This window comes from Falco peregrinus, chromosome 7, assembly GCF_023634155.1.
Source record: "Falco peregrinus isolate bFalPer1 chromosome 7, bFalPer1.pri, whole genome shotgun sequence".
In the NCBI taxonomy this organism is placed as follows: Eukaryota; Metazoa; Chordata; class Aves; order Falconiformes; family Falconidae; genus Falco; species Falco peregrinus.
Genome location: NC_073727.1, coordinates 63,841,867 through 63,863,407, shown reverse-complemented (window position 1 = coordinate 63,863,407; position 21,541 = coordinate 63,841,867). Strand labels below are relative to the sequence as shown.

The following is a 21,541-nucleotide window of genomic DNA, read 5'->3' as shown; positions in this document are numbered from 1 at the left end:
ACCTTGAAAATCTTGACTTTTTATAGAAGATCCAATCTGCATACACTCCCATGCTTCTCTACTAGCTAGTCTTACCCAAGATATGGCTACCTAAAATTCAAATGCACATTTAATATAAGCAATTGCCAATTAAAAAAATAATTCAGATTCTTTTCATATGAGCCACCTATTAGCAACACTGTATAGCAAAGACAGGCATTAGTGAAATGACAAAATTTAAGTTTAAAAAGTTTGCTTCTTAAACAGAGAAAGCAGCATAATAAGATATCAAAGCCCCCCAAAATGTGAGTTGATATGGAGTACCATATCAAGACTATAATCTCTGAAAAATATTTCTCTTTCAGAGTTAACAGTGGCAATATGATTGATCGTCAATTCAAAAATTAAAAGGGAGGCATTTAAATACAACATGAAGTAGTAAAGTTTAGCTACATGCAAAGGTTATTCTAGGCCTGTAATACTATTTGCTATTATCCCAAGGGAATTATCCCTTTTCTTCCTGTCCCACAACACCATCACAAGCACCAAAGGTAACTGAAAATCAGTACACCTGAAACTGAAAAGGACAACATAACTAATAAATACTCTTAAAAGGGTGCAGATTCCAAACTATTTCCCCCATTTAGGTTTGCATGAGATCACCTCCATATCTACATTTACTATATACACTGTATGGGAGAACACTAACAGTTTTCCTCTTGTATATACATATTACAATGCAATTGAAGAGTTGTTGAAGGTGTACTGTGGGACTGTAACCTGTATGTATACTTGATTCCTTAGGGAGGGGAACCAAACAAAACAAACCCCTCAAAAATCATGCTTGTATAACAAACACTTAGGCAACAGGAAAAAAGAGTTGGCACAAGTGCAACAGAATTACTAGCTTTTTAAAGAATGTGTACTTTTAACATCTCAAATTATGTTCTTACTTTTTGGCATTTTTAAAAAGCTTTTAGTTCTACAACTGTAAGAAAAAAAATCTTGCAATAAAAAAAAATCATTGCTAAAATAATTGCTTTAAGTATGATCCTAAGCATAGTAGAATACAGGTTTCTACTATGGCATAACATTTCTCTCCAATTACCTTTCCAGGGCATATTGCTAGTGAGAGGCTTCCACAGATCTTTATTTATGTCTGCTGGGGGTGGAGGTTGTTTCTATAGTCTCCCAAACTTCAGATATGAGTATATTGTTAACACTTTCTAATTACATGCTACAATTAATAATTTCTGTTTTCAAAGCAATGAATATGGAACGTGCTTCTAAAGCTTACACACACACAGTAGCATCTCCCATAGCATCCTCTTCATTTAGTGCTAAGACTCGAAGTCTTTGACATCAGATCTTTCTCTCAGAGCAGAATACTATGGCCAAAAGTTTAAGAAACACGTGGGAGTTATGGAATTATATATAAAGGTAAACTGTACCTGTAAATCCAAAGAAGAGAACTTACTGATTTTTCTTTTTCTAAATTTAAAAGTAATATGTATCAACTAATGTTGAAAAGCCTCTGCAACATGCTAATATAGAGGCTAAATCTGTGGTTTGGAATTCCTACATTTATCTATACATACTCTGTGTGTGCACAGACACACGGGTGCACACTGTGTGCATCTTCCCACCTGAACAACAGCTTGACTAAATCCCCCTAGTTCAGCAATACTCTACAACAATCAGTATAAAAAGTCTTCTATACACCTCAAGCTAAGCAAGCACTTTGTTTACCATGCAACAGAACAAAAACAGCACTTAATCTCAAGCCACCTTGGGAAGAAGAGTGCTACTTTGCAAGCTAATTCTGAAGGAAAAGAAAGTTTTTTCACCAAACCAAATGCATACCCTTTACTAGCCCTACTAACATTCTGACCTGCTACACTATGAAAAGATCAAAATGTAAAAACAGCAGTCACAGAAATTTTGTGTTTAAAAAAAGAAAAAAACCCACCCAAAAACCCAACCAACCAACAACCACAAACCCCACACACACCCCTTCAAAACATAAAAGAAAAAACCCACACACAAACTACTCTCAAATCAAGGTCAGCTCCTTTCCAGGTGTTTTATACTACTAGGAGCTTTGTAAGTACCATAGTTCTGGCCACTCTTCCCACAAAAATTCAGATTGCCGATATTCAGAAAAGATGCAGCAAGTTATCTCATGTAGTGAATATTTAAGAGAAATTACCTTAGTCATCACATCTGTGCTGCGCTTCCAGAATACTTCTCAAGCAAGTTTACAGAGAAACTGGTACAAGTTAAACTGCACCTGCTCCATCCTCCCAAAACCACAGGCAGACAGCATGTTTGTCAGTTGCTAGTTTGTAAATGGAAGATCTTTCAAAATTTGTGCAACATGAGAAAGTTTAAGCTAATTTCTGTACATTTGCCACAGCTAAAACCCACCAAATTAAGTAATAAGGTTCTTCATAACAAAACTCTGCTTCCCTCCAAACAAGAAATGAAAGTCTGTAAATCCCTGAAAAGTGAATTTAAGTGTAACTTACCATCCAAAACAAAAAAGTGCAAGATAAAGGCCCAAGAGGGTTGCAACAACATGTCTTATAAATGGGCTAGTTTTGCTTGAATGAAGGTATGTTCGAAACCAAATAGCCGCAAGCAAGGCAAACAGTTGGCACACTACAAAGTTGACCTGCATAAAAAAAGAAAAGAAAAAAAAGTCTCACACACTTGTGTATTAAAAATTAACACAAATATCCGCACATTATTACCAATTTGCAGAATCTTTGGCTCTGCCATGGCTCTTACCCCTGCATGTCAGCCTCAAAGAGCTGCTCCAGACAGCCCCACCCTTTTTGAAGTACAAACCAGTGCTCCCTGAACAACTAAGAAAAGATACAGGAAAACTGTAGAGGCAATGAATCAAGAAAAAAAAAAAAAATTCCTGTAAAATTTCTATATACCAAACCACATTATCACCCATGGAATCATTTCTACTCTCCCCATAATGCGAAGACCTGGGTTAGGGTTTTATTTGTTCTTTTTTCTAAGTGAGCGTGACTTGGAAGTTCCTATCAGCTACACGAATCACTGGCAGATCACTTCAGTGGCCTGTGCAGAAGCAGGGCTCAAAGTTTTTTTCGGTGGTATGTAATCAGATAAACAGCTTGGTTGCACACTGGGTTTTCTTGTACATTCAAGCAGGATAGTTTCAGAAATTCCTCCTCCCTTCAGGCCATTTATTCTAGAAGATAGAAAGTCTCTTGTATATGAAATATTTAAAGATGTTAGGGCACTGAAAGCACAAGTGGAATTAAAAAACCCAAACCAGTGAGTAAAAAGAATCCTTCTGACTGTGGCCTGAAAAAAAATTAACAGTAAGGGCAGAAATAATTTCCCCAAAACAGCAACTGCTACCAAACCAGCTTAATCTACAAAAAGCTAGATGAATTCCTGTATTTAGAAAAGAACATTTCCTACTCCATGGATTTCTTTTTTCTTCCATAGAGAACTGCCTAAAAATTTTCTGTATCTAACAGTAGCATTCCAAATCATCACAAGCAACAGCTTGGGGACCACTGCTTCAGGTCATAAGCACTTCCACACAAGAAACTTGCACGTACTGCATGCTTGACCAGTCCTTAGTACAACAGTGTTTTAGCCTGTTTGATGTCACTTAGCTGAAATACATACTTAATCTTAATACCACAGGGTACAATGACAATACTATTTTTATGTTCATGACAGCAGGCCCAATACTTATGTCTGCAGCAACACAGTGCACACCTCTAGTACTATTATTCAGCTAGGTCATTCCTTCAGGTGATAACAGGTAAGACTATGCAAACATGGGTCTATTTAAAGTAGAATCTAAATAACACCACCCACCTACAGAACTCTGATCTTTGTACAACGGCATAGATTCCCCATTTGCAAATCCCTTTTTCTGAACCACTCTAAAACCTTCCGTAATACCAAGTTACACAAGCGTTAAGTGCTAGCAGAGAAAGAGGCTCAGAGGGCAGGGCTCCTCTTTTTACCACAAGCAGTTCCCTAAACTAAACAGTCATGTACACTTTGCCATATATTCTCTTACTCCCACATTTCCATTATGCTTTTAACAGTATTTGAAAAATGCTAAATGAGATATTCTTTCAGGGCATAACTTGACCTATTTTCTCTCCTTTATAAGCAATGATGCAAATGAAACAGAGCGAGGTTTATAACTCAGGATGAGTCTATGGATTTAGTGGAAAAGTTTCATACAAAACAGTGAAGTTTAATGAACCACTGAAAGGGAACCGATAATGTTTTAAAAGAGAGCAAGCAAGAAAAATTAAAGCTAATTAACTATGAATTCAGTATCAACATTTGTTTGGGGTATTTATTACAGAAATTATGCTATGTGTACCACAGAGTATGTTTCTTTGGAACTTGCACCCCTAGCCAGACTACAAGGGGGAGGAAAACACAGAAGATTGGGACAGATACAAAGTGAAGCTGAGGTGAAAGGCAGATGGAAGAAATTGGCATGAATACCTGTCTGTAAGCGGACAGTTAGCATTGCTGGTTTTACTGAACATCCACACATCACTGCTGTGGCTGCATTACAGATTATTTACCAATTGGTGTCTCATGATGCCCTTTTTTTCCCCCAGATTACCCCTCAAAGCAAAGTAGCAAAACCTAGGGAAGATGAAAGTTATCACCAGGCTCCTACTATTACCATGGCAAAGGGTAGAAGTGCTTGGCATCTATGACCTGTGTCATCATCATCTCTATAGGAGCAGGCACAAGCAAAACAAGAAACCTTGAATTTCACAATTCAGGATAAACCCGGTAGGTTTAGGAATCCAGAAAAACCTTGTTCAGAACATGCAAAAAGAATCCAAGAAAGATGCCCCCCTCCTCACTCCCTACCTGCTGACTCCTTTCCTGGGCACTTGCTCTTGCTTTAGCTATTTACTCAAATGACCAAATCCATATCTGAAAAACAATTTCCCATTAAATTAAAAAAAAAACAACCCAAACAACCACAAAACACAACAAGCACAACAGAAAGCCTTCCCTAATAAGAGTATTTTGAGAACAGAAATAAAATGCAGGAGTTCATAACTTTAGACCAAGCCCACAAGCAAAACTTCCAGGGACATCAATTCATAGCGTTGGTGTTTTAAACACACAACTAAATGACTCCAGGAACAAGCGTGTTCCAAAAGCCTTCCTCACAAGTGACTAAAACTATCAGTGGGTATTTTTAAACTGCTCTTCCCAAAAAATGCACAAACATATGCAGATTCGGATACATAAAAGGTCTTTCCACAATGTTCACACACTACCCTGCATACCTTCTCTACTCTTGCCAATCCAATCCTTACACTTGCCTTACAGCACACCAAAATGCAGATTACAAAGCACCAACAGTTTTGCAGACCTGTTATCACATCGAATCCTCCCAAAGCTTTAAATACATACTTGTAAAACTAAACTGTGGAGCAGTTAAGATTTGAAAGCAATGCAACTTCAATTTAGCCTTTATACATACCTACTTCTGATAATATTCTTTCTGCTGCTTTATTCCATTCTTTCCAGCAGGATTTCCAATTCATTCAGCAAATGGACAATTGCCCATTTTTTGCCCCCAACCCATTAAATGCTTACCATCTGCATCCTACTCTGAACATAAAACCCTTATATTTCCCCATAGACATGTCTATGCAGATCTGTCCATCACATGGGGAGACTGCATACAACAAATGCGAACTCTGCAATAACTTTACACTTCAGTATTCCTATTCTAAAGGTGGGTGACTGGCACACAATGATGAGAACCCCAACGGCAAAATAAATGCCCACAAACTTTGGTTGCCCAGTTTCAAACACTCAGTGCCTAGTTTTCCAGTCAGTGCTTTCAACAGAACTTTAACTGGAGCTGTCCTTTGAAAATACAACTTCAGCTGCTATTCTGAATATCCAGCATGCCTATAAATCAAGTCCAAAGTATCTGAAAATGCAAGCAAAATTGAAAATCATCACTGCCACATATTTTCATAATATTGTTTCTTCAGATCACTAAATCTCTGGTTTACTGGTGATTTGTATTCCAAGTAAGGGAAGGAGCTCATACAGAACAATTTGTGACCACTACTGGGCTGTGTTAGTCACATAGGTAATCCTCATCTGAGGCTTCTTCTGACTTCTGACCATCTGCTATCACAGGCCATATTCGCTTGCTAAACATTTTGAATATCTGAATTCTTACATTTTTTACAAGAAATGGAAAACACAGTATTTCTACCACAAAGTCAAAGCTTATCCATTAAAAACACCTGTGGCTTTTAGTCCAGAGCACATGTTTCTACCACTTCAGCTATAGGAAATATGTACTCAGTTTCACAGGGAAATAAGATCAATCCCTTGTCAATACTATAAGGGGTAGAAAGAGAAACAGACTGTGGGCTGTCCTGGTTTCAGCTGGGATAGAGTTAATTTTCTTCTTAGTAGTTAGTACAGTGCTGTACTTTGGCTCTGATGTGAGAACAATGCCAATAGCACACTGATGGTTTTAGTTGTTGCTGGGTGATGTTTATACTAAATCGAGGACTCTTCAGTTCCTTGGGCTCTGCCAGCCAGAGGGCTGGAGGGGCACACAAAATTGGGAGGGGACACAGCCAGGACAGGTGACCTGAACTAGCTAAAGGGATATTCCGTACCATAGAATGTCATGCTGAGCGTACACAAGCTGGGGGAAGAAGGAGGAAGTGGGGGAACATCCGACATCATGGCGTTTGTCTTCCCAAGTAACCATTACGCGTAACGCAGCTCTGCTGTCCTGGGGATGGCCGAACACCTGCCTGCCCGTGGGGAGTGGTGAATGAATTCCTTGTTTCGCTTTGCTTGCATGCGCGGCTTTTGCTTTACTTATCAAATTGTTCTTATCTCAACCCTCAAGTTTTACATTCCTGTCCAATTCTCCTCCCCATCCTTCTGGATGAGGGGGAGTGAGCAAGCGGCTGCGTGGTGCTTGGTTGCTGGCCGGGTTTAAACCACAACAGGGCTCCTAAATTCTATCACATGCACTTCCAACTCCAGCAGCAAGACAATGCGTGTTGATGTACATGTTGATGTACAATGTAGATGGACAATCTGCACTGCATTTCGGTTCAAATCAGGATAAAGCTTCTGAAGCAAGCCTCCCAGTCGTCCTCACTGCACATGCTGGTGTGCATTGTACAGTGGTGCTCGAATATATAAACCTGATTTCTTTTAAGCTAAACTGAACTAAAAGATCTGCTCCAAAGGCAAGTGGACATTTAGCCTGTGGACTGACCTAAGCAAAAGCAGTACTTCCAAAATTACTATGACACCAATGTTGGATCCTCAATGCCAACCACTTCATTCCACAGAAACATTTCTCCTGCACTACTTCCTGAAGTACACAAAGCCAAAAATTAACATTCAGCCGTTACCTTATTACGCCTCCCATCTTTACTTGCATTGACCAGTATGGAGCTGACATACACTTCCACTGTACCCACACACAGACACGTGAAGAACTGAAGATACAAAACTTGCCATAAATAGAGCACAAAAACTATCTGACTTCCTAGAAGATAAATGGAACAGCTAGTCAGATAACAAGTGAGCAGGAACAAGGAAAAAGCTGGACATCATCTCAAAAGCTTCCACAAAAAACAGGTGCTTAACCAAGCAGTTATGTTGTTGGCAAATGTTATATACAGTAACTTCAACATCCAGGAATGGTATACTTGCATACCTTTTGAAAACTTACGTCGGGTTCTTAAAATATTGTGAGTATGGGCAAAATACAACTTCTAAACACCTCATGACTTGGTCGGATGTGAGCAGAACATCCACAAAGAACAAAGACAACACATTCCTAAAAGCTGCATGATTCATTCCTCAAGCCAAATTGTAACATGCCTCCTACAAGTTATAAAACCTGTTCTAATAAGCAGCTTCAGTTTTGTAGAAGAAATAAAAAAACCCTGAACCACTTAAAGCTGAGACACTGCATCAGAGAAAATTGTAATGCAGACACATAGAATAGCAAGTTTCACCCTCAATAGTTATAATTTAGCACATGTATAAGAAAATAAACATAATTTTTTACCTACTGAGGTACAAGTCATATCAATAGCTCAGCTTAGGAGAGTAGCATCTCAAAGTCCCCTACAGAGTGCAATGTGTAACAACGTTACGTGCAAATGTTGGAACTAGAGGAACTAGTCCAACCCCCCGCTAAAGCAGGTTCCCCTAGAGCAGGTTGCACAGAGGCACATCCAGGTGGGTTTTGGATGCCTCCAGAGAAGGAGACCCCACAGCCTCTCTGGGCAGCCTGTGCCAGGGCTCTGGCACCCTCCCAGTACAGAAGTTCTTCCTCATATTCAGGTGGAACTGCCTGTGTTGCAGTTTGTGCCCGTTGCCCCTTGTCCTGTCGCTGGGCACCACTGACAAGAGCCCGGCCCCATCCTCTTGGCACTCGCCCTTCAGACATCTGCAGGAATTGGTAAGGTCCCCTCTCAGTCTTCCCTTCTCCAGGCTGAACAGGCCCAGCTCTCTCAGCCTTCCCTCACAAGGGAGATGCTCCACTCCCCTCAGCATTCTCGTTGCCCTCCACCGGGCCCTCTCCAGTAGTTCCCTGTCCCTCTTGAACTGGGGAGCCCAGCACTGGACACAGCACCCCAGATGCAGCCTCACTGGGGCAGAGCAGAGGGGACAATGACCTCCCTCGACCTGCTGGCCGTGCTCCTCCTAATGCACCCCAGGGTCCCACTGGCCTTGGCCACCAGGGCACACTGCTGGCCCATGGGCACCTTGCTGCCCACCAGCACTGCCAGGCCCTTCCCCGCAGAGCTGCCTCCCAGCAGGCCAGCCCCAGCCTGTACTGGTGCGGGGGGTTATTCCTGCCCAGGGGCAGGACCCTACACTTGCCTTTGCTGAACTCCATGAGGTCCCTCTGCGCCCAGCTCCCCAGCCTGCCCAGGTCTCGCTGAATGGCAGCGCAGCCTGCTGGGGTCTCAGCCACTCCTCCCCGTGCTGTGTCACCAGCAAACGTGCTGAGGGGACACTCCGTCCCTTCACCCAGGGAACCGATGAATCAGTTGGACAGGACTGGACCCAGTACTGACCCCTGGGAACACCACGAGCCACAGGCCTCCAACTCTATCATTATTATACTATTAACTGCATTAAGCTATCTACATAACAAGTTTTCCATTTGCATTATTTGTGCAAAAGCTAACAGTTTCTGATAAAACTTTTGAAGACACTTATTCTAGTCTTTTAAAAATCTATATGTAATTCATGCCATGTGTTTGTAAAAACAAAGTTATTTCCTAGGAAAACAGTGTTTGAGGTTATCAATTCTTTACATAAATAAAAAAAAAAGTCACTGTATGCCACAGGGATTTTCATCAAGAGGAAATTTTGGCAAAACTTTTGATTTGAACAGCTAGAATTCTTCAACCTTCTGACAATAGGCAGCATCTTTAATAAACCATTGAAGAAATTTTTTAAGTCCACACTAAAAAGAAATATAGAAGAGATTATCTCTCCTATTAAACTAATTTTTAATACAATTTTTATCCACTAATTCAGACTTCAGGCTAAGATTCCTCTTCCCATCAGCTATATTTTAATATAAAAAACCAATCATTGCAGCCAAGCTGTCCAGAATCCTGCTACTTCACAGCACAGAAGGCACTGGCCTCATTCAGAAAAGCAGCCTAGGCAGCAAGGGAATTTTACTGATACAGAAAACTCCCAAGTGGATAGCACAAATTAATCGTACAGGCCCGCACAGCCTACAATCCAGTAAGCAGCAGCAATATTGGTTGTATATAGTTTTGCTTACTAGCTCTAGCAAGGCACTGAGAGGCAGTCGGAAGAATTAAGTACCTCAGAAGAGAAACAGTCATGTAGTGGTTGGAGCACCAAATAAGATTCAAGAATATTGCACATTGCCTCTCTTCTGCCAACGACCCACACAAACTCGTTCAGAAGTTACCTTACCTTTGTGCCGCTTTATTTTCTCATTTTTAACAAATCTTCTCTGACGAGAAGAAAAAAAAAAACAACTATTCAAACCTATAAACTACAATGAATGCCTGTGGCCTGGATAACACACCCTGGATGAATTAAAGCTGATGTGGCTTTTTTTGGTTGGTTAGGTTGTTTGGTTGGTTGTTTTTTTCTTTTCTTTTTTTCCCCCTTCATTTTGTGGCATTTTTTTAAGCTATTCTTTAAAAACAAGGCAGTTTAGTTCTTATAGCTGATGAAATACACTTTGGGAAAAGATTACCCAAACATAAGCAGAAGCACTGAAGCCTATGTGATCACATACAGAGCCTAAACCAACCATTTTAAGATGCAAGATGTTTCATAGGTAACAGTCAAGGACCTATGGAGGCAACGATCTTGCAGCCAAAGATTTAGGGTTTTCTCCCCATTTTGCCAGACTATGGTATGTTTCTTCCATGGAATTCAGTTTTTCTGAGCTGCATAATGTCAGCATTACTTGTCTCCCTGTCTATAGTCATTTTTTGTCCCCACTCTACCAGGGAAACAATATTACCACACATGCTTCCTGCTCCATCTCCACAGGGCTTGTGAGTAAGGTGCACTGAGCAGCACACCTATTCCCCCACCCTTAGACCTCTTTTCAACAACTATCATTAGTAGAGAGAAGAGACATTTTAAACAGATGTTTTAGCATATGATCTACACAAACACTTTGAAAAAAACGCTTGCAAGAGCTAGGAGATCAAGACAGAAGAATGTACATTTTGTTTAATAAGAAGCACTGATCTTCAAGTTAAGGCTTTGATTTTTTTCTGTATCTGTAGGGCTATTTTAGCAGTAACACTTTAAATACGAATTCCTCCAAGCATATTTGTTAACACATATTTGTCAAAAATTGCCAAACGTTATCACAATTAATGAAGCCTTGGTTGTGCCTTCCTTCTCAAACATCAGTATTTTCTTGTTCCTGCTGTGAGTTAGGTCAAAACAATTTTCCTTTTTCATCAAAACAGTCAGCTGCGTAATTAAAAACATCTACAAATGGTCACAAAAAGCTACTTATAACACAGGAGAGCTGATGTTTCTCCACAGCAACGAGACAGCAATACAGATGGATCTTATGTTCAATTTCTAACCTTCATCCAGTATAAAAAGATCAAACAGCTTGTACAATTATCTAATAATTATCAAGTGCCAAACCACTAAGAATTGAGGAGTAAGAATAACTATGATTTGAAACCAATGATTAATTTTCCATCTATTTCCTGAAAATCGCTGCACTGATACTAAAAGTAAAAAGAACAATTTCCACAGTAAAGCTGAAAAAAGCAATTCTATGACAAGAATCAAAATCAAAGTGTTCGGTAATTTTCTTCGATTTATTGGGAAATATCAGAAAGAGGAGTCCAGAAACACTGGCACAAGTATCTGATAAGAGTTGAAGAATACTTGAGAGTAATTCAGAGAATCTTTCTTCTCTGACAGGAAGAAAGAGGCATTCCTCGTTCAACTTAAAGATCATAAATGTTGTGGCAATGCTTTCAAATGCATTTTTGATTCAAATAATAACCAGCACCTTACCTGATGAAAACAGTAAATTAACAGGCCTGCTCTGAAGTCTCAACCTCACTTCATGGGTGAAATATGACAAAATGGAGAATATGGAGCAGTGGTTATTTTGGGGTAGTATCAGTATGGGAGATGTTAATGTTAAGGTAGTGTGTTCTTTATAGCAATGACTGCATTACTTGCATGTTTTACAGCACCTAGTGTGAAGGGACACTCGTTTTCATATGGGACTTCCAAACACAGCCACTCTAATAGCAGTCACTTCCTTGAAGTGCATACACTAAACATCTGTGTTAGTCAACTCTAACAACTGGCAAAAGCTTTTTAATGTTGCACAAATATACTTCAATTTCACATGAATTTACTGGCACCTGTAAAGACTTATTCATCAGATTATGAACACTTTCTTTCCAAGCTGATTTCAGGCCAAAACATCAAAAATTGTCATGACATACGTCAATAACAGTACTTCTATTTCCAGTATTAACTTCAAATTTCTAATTTCTAAGTCTTAAGTATGCTGGAGAGAGTGAAGAATATGATGCAGACACTAGTAATCTGGTTTGTGCAACAAATGAGCATCAAATCCAATAAGCTTTTTCAAACAGGGCATAGTAAATCATCACACTAAGAAAAACTGTACAACTAAAGATGTAAAATGAAACATTAACATACAAATTTTGTAGTGAAAACAACCAAACCTAATTCATTAAGGACAGGAAGGCATCAGCTGAAGTGTGTTCTCTCCAATAGGCTCTTAAGGATTCAGCATTACAGATAAAGAGCTGTCACAGGTAACACCTATTTATTCACAGGAATAGCCAAAGTCTAGGAAGCAAGTTTGGTTCAAAGGTGAAAATTGGACTAAGAATGCTGACTTGGGGGTTTTGCTTGTGTATTTTGTTTTGTTTTCTTCTTTCCTCAAAAAACAATAAGGACCTAAAAGACTTGCTTCTGTTAAGCAAAAACTGGTTTGTCCAGTTACGAGTCACAGAACTCAGACTACCAGAGAAGAAGGGTTTACAACATCAAAACACAACAGCCTGGCATTATGTTGGCAAAACACAGTTTCAAAGACCAACTCAGCTACTGTTTTCCAGAAGTGTGGTTTTTTGTCACACACTGATGGTGCACATGCACATAGCAATTAACCTCAAAATCTCTACTCTCCATCACATGAATATCAGCAACATAGAGGACACAGATGTTTTTGAACAAGTTTTTATTTTAATGCTCAGAGAACTACTACAGTGCCTGAAATTTCGTAAAAACTTTACAAGTTACTTTCCTAGCTGTTTAAAAATAAAGCAAAATAACTAACATCTATGGAAGTATCCTTCTCAAACACAACCAGAAACAGACACTTTTCCCATTAAGATCTACCTCAGTACTTCATATTCTGCTGATACATGAGAAACTGAAATCCAGCTTAAAATAAGCAACAAAACATAGGAAGTAACACTTTCTCATACATACAGCCTGCAGGAATCCAGTAACAGCAGCACTCATTTTAATTAGCAAATAAAACAAATATATCCATTTTTAAAATGGTCAGCATCTCAGTGTTCTCCATGGGATGGGCTGGGGGTGGAGTGGAGGATAAAAAAAGGAAAAGGACTTCACCACACACTCCCTTGAATGAGCCCAGTCAGTCTCTACTTCTCCACGTCTATTCTCCTGCTCTTCCCAATTCCAGAATCATCTGCATGAAATCAGCCACCTACAAAGCCTCTGAACACAACAGCAGTTCCGTAAACATTTGCAATACACAGCAACCCGCAGTACTAATGGGTACTACTTCAAGCTACTACAGCTTTTCAAATTAATTCAATGTTATTTTATAATATTTTAATAACCTTTAGAATTATGCTTCCATATTAAAATATTTTATCTAGCTTTTTACATTCAATCCCATTACAGATAATCATTTGTTAACATATTCTAAGGCTATACCCTTCTACACATCTCAGTCATCATTGGGCTTCTTATAGATTCCTGCAAATTCATGGTGGCCTCAACTTCTTTCTAGCTTTTCCACTGTGAAGAATAAAACCCCATTCATTATAGTCTGAAATGTCAACCCCCTTTGAGTGACATGCTTAGTCTTCAATTAATTAATTATATATATGTGAATGATTGACAGGAAACAGTAGAGTCAAGAGCATTACTCACCCAGAAGGCAGGTCATAAAGATTAAGAATGATTTATACAGGTAGCATTACAGTACAGAATATATCACCATAGTTGAACAACCAGTGTGCTCACAAGCCATGTTTCAGAGTAAGAGCACCTCTTTCTCCTTCAGCTTAGGCCACTTGGATTAGAAGTAAAAGGAACACCAAAATCACAACTACAGCAAGTGACACCAAAACAGCTTTTTCATCTTTGGTTATATTATTCCAGTATAAAAGGCAGAGCTGTGCATGTTTTCCTTTGCAGAAGATGGCTTAGCTGCTGAAAACATCACTTAAAACAAGCAGGCATAACTAGCATTTATCTAAATTTGCAGACCAACTGAAATTGCCAAACAGCTATGTTCACTTGCAGAAGTGCTAAAAGACTAATAATGATGAATTTAAAGTACTTTCCAAAGCAAAGAAAAAAAAATCAAATATTCATACTGAAAAATTTCATCAACATTCTTTGTAAACTAAATACTGTAAGGATGCCCACATTAAGCAAACAGGTTTTCACCTGTGTGCGTGTAAATTTTCTCACCTTCCAGGAGAAAATAAACCCCCAGTTTAGACTCCCTCATTCAAAGGCTTGGAAAACAGGAAAAAAAACCTGGGCAACTGTTATTCAGGAAAAGTGCAAGTTAGTCAAAATGATAAATGTAAAGACATACTGCAATCAAGGCTGCAAAGTATATATCACAGTGTTTCATTAGGTCAACGCAGGAACCAGGTAAGCAGGAGTTAAAGTCAACAAATATCAGTACTAATGAACGAAGACAACAAACATCAGTGCTAATGAATGATAAAGATGACTCACCTATCTCAGTTTTATCAGATTTCAGAACTGCTGTTTTAAGTCAGCATTGTACCCAAGGAAAAGCCCAGAAGGAAAAGATCTACATAGCTGTGGTACAACAGATTTACAGCAGTAACACTTCAAAAACAAACAAAAAGCAACACCGTGGTAACTGTCTACTAAGTAAATAAGCGACTCCTGTCACCTTCTCTATGCCTTCCTGTTTATTAGCCTGTTCTTTGGGCACTCCAGTATTTCTTTTCAACGACCCAGGACTGCAATATTTTGTAGCAATTTCTGAACCACATTTTGAATTCAGAATTGGCTTGTACTGTGGTGAACATAGGTCAGGAAGTGCTCACACTTAACCTACCTGAATGAATTGCTTAAGGACAGGAAAAATAGTATGACAAAACAAAGCAGGTGACTATAGGCTGTTCAGGTAGACACTTTATTTTAGATGTTTACTGTAGAAGCCTTGAGCTGTAATTACATTTGAGTTTTTCCACTGCTTCATGAAAACCTGGAGAAAATATACCCAGGATGAAATTGGCAAGAGTATATCAGAAGGAAAATTCACTGATGCCTCCCTAAAAATTGAAGTAGCTCTATACTTTACATCCTCAAAACAATATTCATGAACCTGAACTACAGAGGTATTTATTTCTTGTACTAAATCTTTCTACCACTTAATAAATGGCTTGTCTTTTCCAACACTGTAACTAGTGTCTGCTTTCTTTTCTTTTCCAACTGTTACAGCTTCCACTCCTTCCTTCAAGATAGTCACTTCTTGCCAATTTTTTTCTCCTATCCTAACAGTTTCAGCCTTCTCAACACATTGCACAGTAATTTCAACAAACAATATGCAAAGAGTTAAGTCAACACCTAAAAAGTAATACTAAAATCTGGGAAGGCATCACTGCAGAGCTTAGGACCCTTCTGATGACATATTACCCACCTTCCACTAGTTCAAAGGGAAGTTAAGAAACCAGTAAAAACTTTGCTAGTGAATCCAAACCATTCAAAACATCCAATCATTGAGAACAGCACATACAGAATGGAGAATGGGACTACTTTTTTCCAGCTTCTTTCACCCACTACAGTCTCCATCTATTGCCATGGGAGATCAGGCTTTGCCATCCACCCTTCATTCTTCTGACTGCTGCTAGCAGCAGCTAAGGAAAGCCCAAGGCAAAGTAGGGGCACAATTTTCCTACCCTACTCCTCCCTTATCTTCAGTGTTTGGATTTTAGATGCCCACCAATGCTACTTTTACTCACTTCTATTACTTGTAAGTTTCTGTGGTCACATCAGAAAAATCAAGTAAGGTGCTGCTCTGTGTTTCACAGCTGCATACAACAGTCTAAGAATCAACAGTGAAAGAGAATAAAACGTAGGACACTCTTCACTTTTTTTATAGTTTCATAATGCTTAAAACAAATATTAGGCCATCTAAATTCTGGACAGCTATACAGGACAAACTTTTTGATTTCCACTCCATGTTTAAACAAAAAGGTTTTTATCAGACTAAAACATTTCAGTCCTCAGGAGGCTAGGTAGGCTGCCTTGGCAGAAAACAAGGGCAATCAGTAAGAGCAAGAAGTAAGGGCAAAAAACATCAGTAATGCCCAAGCCTTTGTGAAATAACACAGATCTAACTAGGAGACACATCCAGATGTTCCCCGCAGGCAAATTGGGCACATTCTGCTGCTCAGTAGAATGATGTCCCACGCCACCTCCAAGCCTAGCCTTTTACCTGAACTTCAGCTGTGGCTCATCTTCAAAGCATCAAAATAAAGTAAAAAAAATTTGCAGATATATCTTGCCAATCACATACGTGTAAAAAATAAACACTTCATATGTATATACACAGAAAAAAACATCCTGCTCCCTCTCTTTGAAGGCAACAAGGTGAAACACAAAGGCTTTAATATACATCAATGATAACTGCTTTTAGGTGGAACTGAGTGTGTTAAGGGCATGTTGAAAGCACGTCGGGTAACCCTCTGCACAAGGAAGCATATGCAGAAAATTATGCAAAGACGTAGATGCAGCAAACTGGCCTGTGATCCTAAATTAAGGAAGCTCACATGGTTTATACAGTACACTGTTAGGAGGACTTGGGGTTTTATGCCTAATCTTATTTTAAAAAAGGTTGGTTTAAAGTCTTTGAAGGCTGACAGCAGTAGTGTAGAAAATTATATTTATTCTACACAAATGAACAAATTTATTCAAGTAAAAACTAAAATTAGACTGGGAAAAAAAACCAAGAAAAGCGTGGAAATCGCAAGGCTTTTTTTTGTTGTTGTTGAAAAAACACTGCTTAACTTTACATCCTCGATTTTAAGTGAAGCGCATAATTATAAGCATGACATTTTATTCAGTCCACACATCTTCACATAGATATGCTGTTAGCAGTTGAAGCCATACTCTTTCTTTTATTATCTAGAAGATAATCACCGAAGTTAGCTTAGTTGATCCAGTTGTTCAGACCACATTCCAGGATCTCAAGATCAATCTCTTAGACAAGCCATGCAGAAAGTTGACGCTCACACATTGTCATAGTCAATCTCCTGTCTCCCCTGCTCAGCTACTCCTCTACTATATTTGTCTGTTTCTATGGCAAATGAAGGGCAGTAATAACCCGTATAATTTTTGCCCATTTTCAGATAAAAATTTTGCTCCCTCTGGTGGAATCAGCAAAAGCAAAATTATTTTCTCAACTGACCTCACCCTGCAGACACCTAAAGCTGAGAAGCTCTGCTCTCCTAGAACCTTTCTCATGTCACAGCAGATTTAAAATATGTCCAATTTAATGAAAGATAAGCTGACACGTCATCAGGAGAAGTTATTTGTCAACAACCAGCCAGATAGTGCCAGAACTAGAAACAAACCAAGGTCCAACATGCCATTTGTCAGGCTTCACCTCAGAGAAAGAAGAAAGCAACATAAGTACAGGCAGGAAAAACAGAAGGCTAAGTGAGAGACACAACTATAATAAAATAATTCAAGTTACAACCTCAATGCATTACGCAACACATGATTCTCTAGCAGCCAGGTTTTTATGATAACCTTTCTGATACTTCTCTTCAGCTTGTCAGGGGGTGGGAAGGACATAACTACTTTCATTCCCTCTCTCCCTTAACAAAACAGAAGGAATACTGCAGTACATTAATATTCACTGATTCATTAAGGACCCAAGACAACACAGCTGTCAACAGGATGCCTTCTTTGCCAAGTAGGAAACTTAGGTTTAGGAAACTTAGTAGGTCTAAAAAGCCCAAAGATACTGTTCTTGTGAGGCTTTTCACTCCCAAGAAGTCTTTTTTTTTTTTTCCTATAGCAAAACACGAAAGAAAGGTGTGTAAGTTTGCATTCCCAGATCTACAGAGATAATTCTAGGTTCTTGTTCACACCAAACATCTTCCCTTGCACCAAACAACTGAAAATAACAATGGAAAAATTGGAACAAGAAGCCTGCCAAAAAAAACACTAGCTTTTCCAAGCAGCCATTTCAGTTAACTTGGTGCAAGACAAAAGAGTCAAAGGAAGGGTTAACATAGCAACAAGTTATGACATAATACCTTGTTGGGGGATATACACAGAAGCAGAAAACAAGTTCTTCTCCATTCCTATAGCTAACTAGTACTCTAGTACCAAGAAGAAAAGTCTAGCAACAGCAATCTGTTAGAGCAACAAAGCTTTTCTCTTGTAACACAGTTGGGCACAGAGGAGACTGTTCTTGCTTACAAGCATGTCAAATGGCTCTAGTGGGAGTGATCATCCTCCACTTTTTATACTGATCTCCACCTAGCCCATAACCAACGCCATTCTCAAACAAATCTGTGCCTCTAGTTCTACCAAGTCAAAAAAGTAATCAATTTCTCACACTCAGTCCACACACTGATATGGATCTGATTAGTTAGTTCAATCCTAGAGGTAGAACAGCTGCACCTTTAACTGAAATTTCTACTTCCATTCGTTGCCAAATAGGCAAGGTTCTTCCATCCATTTGTTTGAACACCCAGACAGTAGAGTAACATTGACACATGCTATGCAGATTTGTCCTCCGAGGTACATGCCTTTGCCTTCACCCAAAACTTTATAGCAGAATAATTAGATACCAATGGCTTAAACATAAATCATAATGACAACATTTTAGATAGAAAGATCAGTATCTACTTGTGGTCAAAACTGAAACACAGAAGTGGAGAAAAAGGTCCATCAGTCCTGAGTGCTGGTATTATTGTGGAGTGCCCTTTCCAAGTACCTGCTGTACTGGTATGATTGCAGTCACAGTACAGATTTGGAACAAGTAGTATAAACAGCCTCCTAATGAGAAAACCGTTATTCTTTTTTCAAAGCACTGCTATATTTTCATAGCTAGTATGTATACAGTATCACTGAATATTACACACAATCTTTGAGCACAGCGAAAGGTATCAGCACTTTTCCTTCTATGCCCTCATTTTCTTCTTTACTACCTTTGATTTGATTACACTGAACACATTTCACATTCTTTCTGTATTACAAACTTAGTATCAAGATAGACTCTTAAGCTGAGAGGTTACAAAAAAATTTAACTTTGCCTTTTTTTTTTTTTAATCAGCAGTAGACTCATTCTCCTCAGTGCAGCATAATTTGTAATTCTTCAATTCATACTCCAGTCATAATCAGTGCTCTTCATACACAGCTGGACTTATATTATGTACAGTCCCTGGTATGTAAAAACAAAGCATGTATGATTTTTAACTGCATATAACAAAACTTGTAAACTATGTGTTTAGCCATCCTCCATTGTGATCATCCCCAAAAGCTTCAACAGAGCTCAAATGGTATTTTATAACAACATCTTGGCTTTACAGGAGCATCTGTTGCAAAAACATTCAATACAGGGAAGTTTTCCAGGCTTTGATAAAAAGTAACTTTATTATCATCAACGCTTAAATTTGGTAGAAGCTGCATGATGTCACAAAGCAATTAAACTTGTGACTACTATTATGAATATTATGAATACGATGCCAGCATTATACCATAAAGAGATGGCTATCTCTTATTTGTTTTATAGTACCCTGCAGAGGCTACACGCTTTATGGAAATAAATACATGGCACCTGCCAAGAGCAGCTCACAGCCTGCATGTACGAGGCACCGAGCCATGTGGTGCCATTGATACCAGATGCAGGTATCATTGCAAGTTGCGTATAGGATCTGTTCCATCACAGCAAGCTCGGTTTTCAACCTGCCTGCTTTTTGTCAGTTTTCTAGAAGATACTTTTTTACGTGTATCCTTAACCAAAGGTTCCATTCAAACAAATGACTAGGGGAGTGAGTGGAGAAAAACAAAGAAAGAACATACAGTTCACAGCCACTTCCGAAACTCTTTCACTAGACAAGCTCCTTCTTCTGTATTTCACTTCCAGTTACTCTTCTCACTTGTTAGGTGTATTTTGTAAACCCAAAACATCAAAATCTGCCTCTACATAAGCACAGATCGTTTTCCTTATTGTGTTTCACTGGTGCATTAATGGAGACCTCTTAAGTATTTTTAAATAAGAATTCCCCCCACGAAATTTCCTGATGCTACAAAATTTATAGGAGGTGTAACTTCAGGTTACTTATGCCTTCATAAACACATAAGCATTTAGGGTTTAGGAGGTCTAGACCACTTCCCCCACGAACAATCTTGTCCAACTTCAGTCATTAAACTCTACGAACCTCAGTTTCCCGATCTTATTTTGTAACCTTCTTATGTTCCGTGCAGACGACACGATTAACCACCTTCAGGAATTTTTACATCGCTCGGACAAAAGACACCAGGGAAGCGCTCTGCCTACAAAGTACATACAATTCCCCACCGCACCGTGTGCGGCACACTCTGTTATTTAACGCCGCATTTAAAACTCCCCGGCAGGCGCATCCAGGCGCAGCACGCCGCTTTGCATCTGCAATTATTACCCAACCTTGGCAGCGCCGAGCCCACACCGGCCCCGTTCCCAGCTGCGGAGCCACAGCTGCCCGAACGGTGGATGCCAACAAGTTGGCCGGCCCGGCGGCGCCGGCAGCCCCCGCGGCCCGAGCCCGGCACGCCCGAAGGCGCGCACCGGCGGGGCGAGGCGGGCCGTGCCCGGGATGCGGCCGCGCTGCCGGGGCGGGCGGCGGCTGGCGCGAGGCGGGCGGCGGCGCGAGCGCACCTGCCCGCGGAGCGCGAGCGCGGCCGTAGCTCCCCGCCCCGGCGCCCCCCGGCGGGCCGCGCCCCGCTCTCCCCTCACCCGCGGGTCCGTGAGGGGAACCGCCGCCGCCGCCCCGCCGGGCGCTACCCACCCTCCCCCGGCACCCCGCCCGGCGGAGGCGGGGAGGATGGAGGGACCGCGGGGGGATGGGGCGGGGCGGGACAGCGCGGAGCGGAGCGGGGGCGCTCGCACGGCGCGGCGCCGCCCCTCCCCGGCGAGCCCCCGGGAGGCAGCGGCGGGGCAGGCGCCTCCCCATCCTCACCTGGTCGACGGGCAGCCGCACAGCGTTGCTGAGGGGCTGCAGCAGCGTGGAGCCCGTGGTGCTGGTGGCCATGGCGAGGGCGCCTCCCCCCGCGCCAGGAGAGCGGGCGACGAGGCCAGGGAACCGCTCCCCTCCCGGGCTCCCGCGGCGGCGGCAACAACGGTGGCGACGGCGCGAAAAGCCCCAGCCCCGCACGGCGCCGTGACAACAAGGGGCCGGCGCGGCCCCTCCGCTGACTGACGGGGCCAGCGGCCAACCGGCGCGCGGCGCCGCCGCGGAGTGACAGGCGGGCTCGCCCAATCCCCCGCCCCTCGGCGGGGTGGGCGGGACGAGGCGGCTCCCCTCCGGCGGCAGCCAGCGGCCGCGGCCCGGCGCGGGGGGCGGGAGAGGGAAGATGGTGTCCGGGCGGGCGGGGGTCGGTGAGGTAAATCGTGGGGCGGGGGACGGTTCGGGAAGGAAGGAAGAAAGGAAGGAAGGAAGGAGTGAGGTGGTGGCGGCGG

General features: G+C 41.1%; 1 protein-coding gene across 1 annotated transcript in view; it reads right to left on the bottom strand.

The window, feature by feature from the left end:
• MBOAT2 (membrane bound O-acyltransferase domain containing 2) overlaps positions 1 to 21,260 on the bottom strand; it is a 100,563-nt gene extending 79,303 nt beyond the window's left edge. Inside the window, exons 1-2 of the mRNA XM_055810623.1 lie at positions 21,042 to 21,260; positions 2,508 to 2,653 (exon numbers count right to left, since the gene is read on the bottom strand). Coding sequence (XP_055666598.1) covers positions 2,508 to 2,653; positions 21,042 to 21,113 — 218 coding nt within the window. The 5' untranslated portion in view covers positions 21,114 to 21,260. The remainder of the gene's footprint in view (positions 1 to 2,507; positions 2,654 to 21,041) is intronic.
• Positions 21,261 to 21,541: the final 281 nt, after the last annotated feature.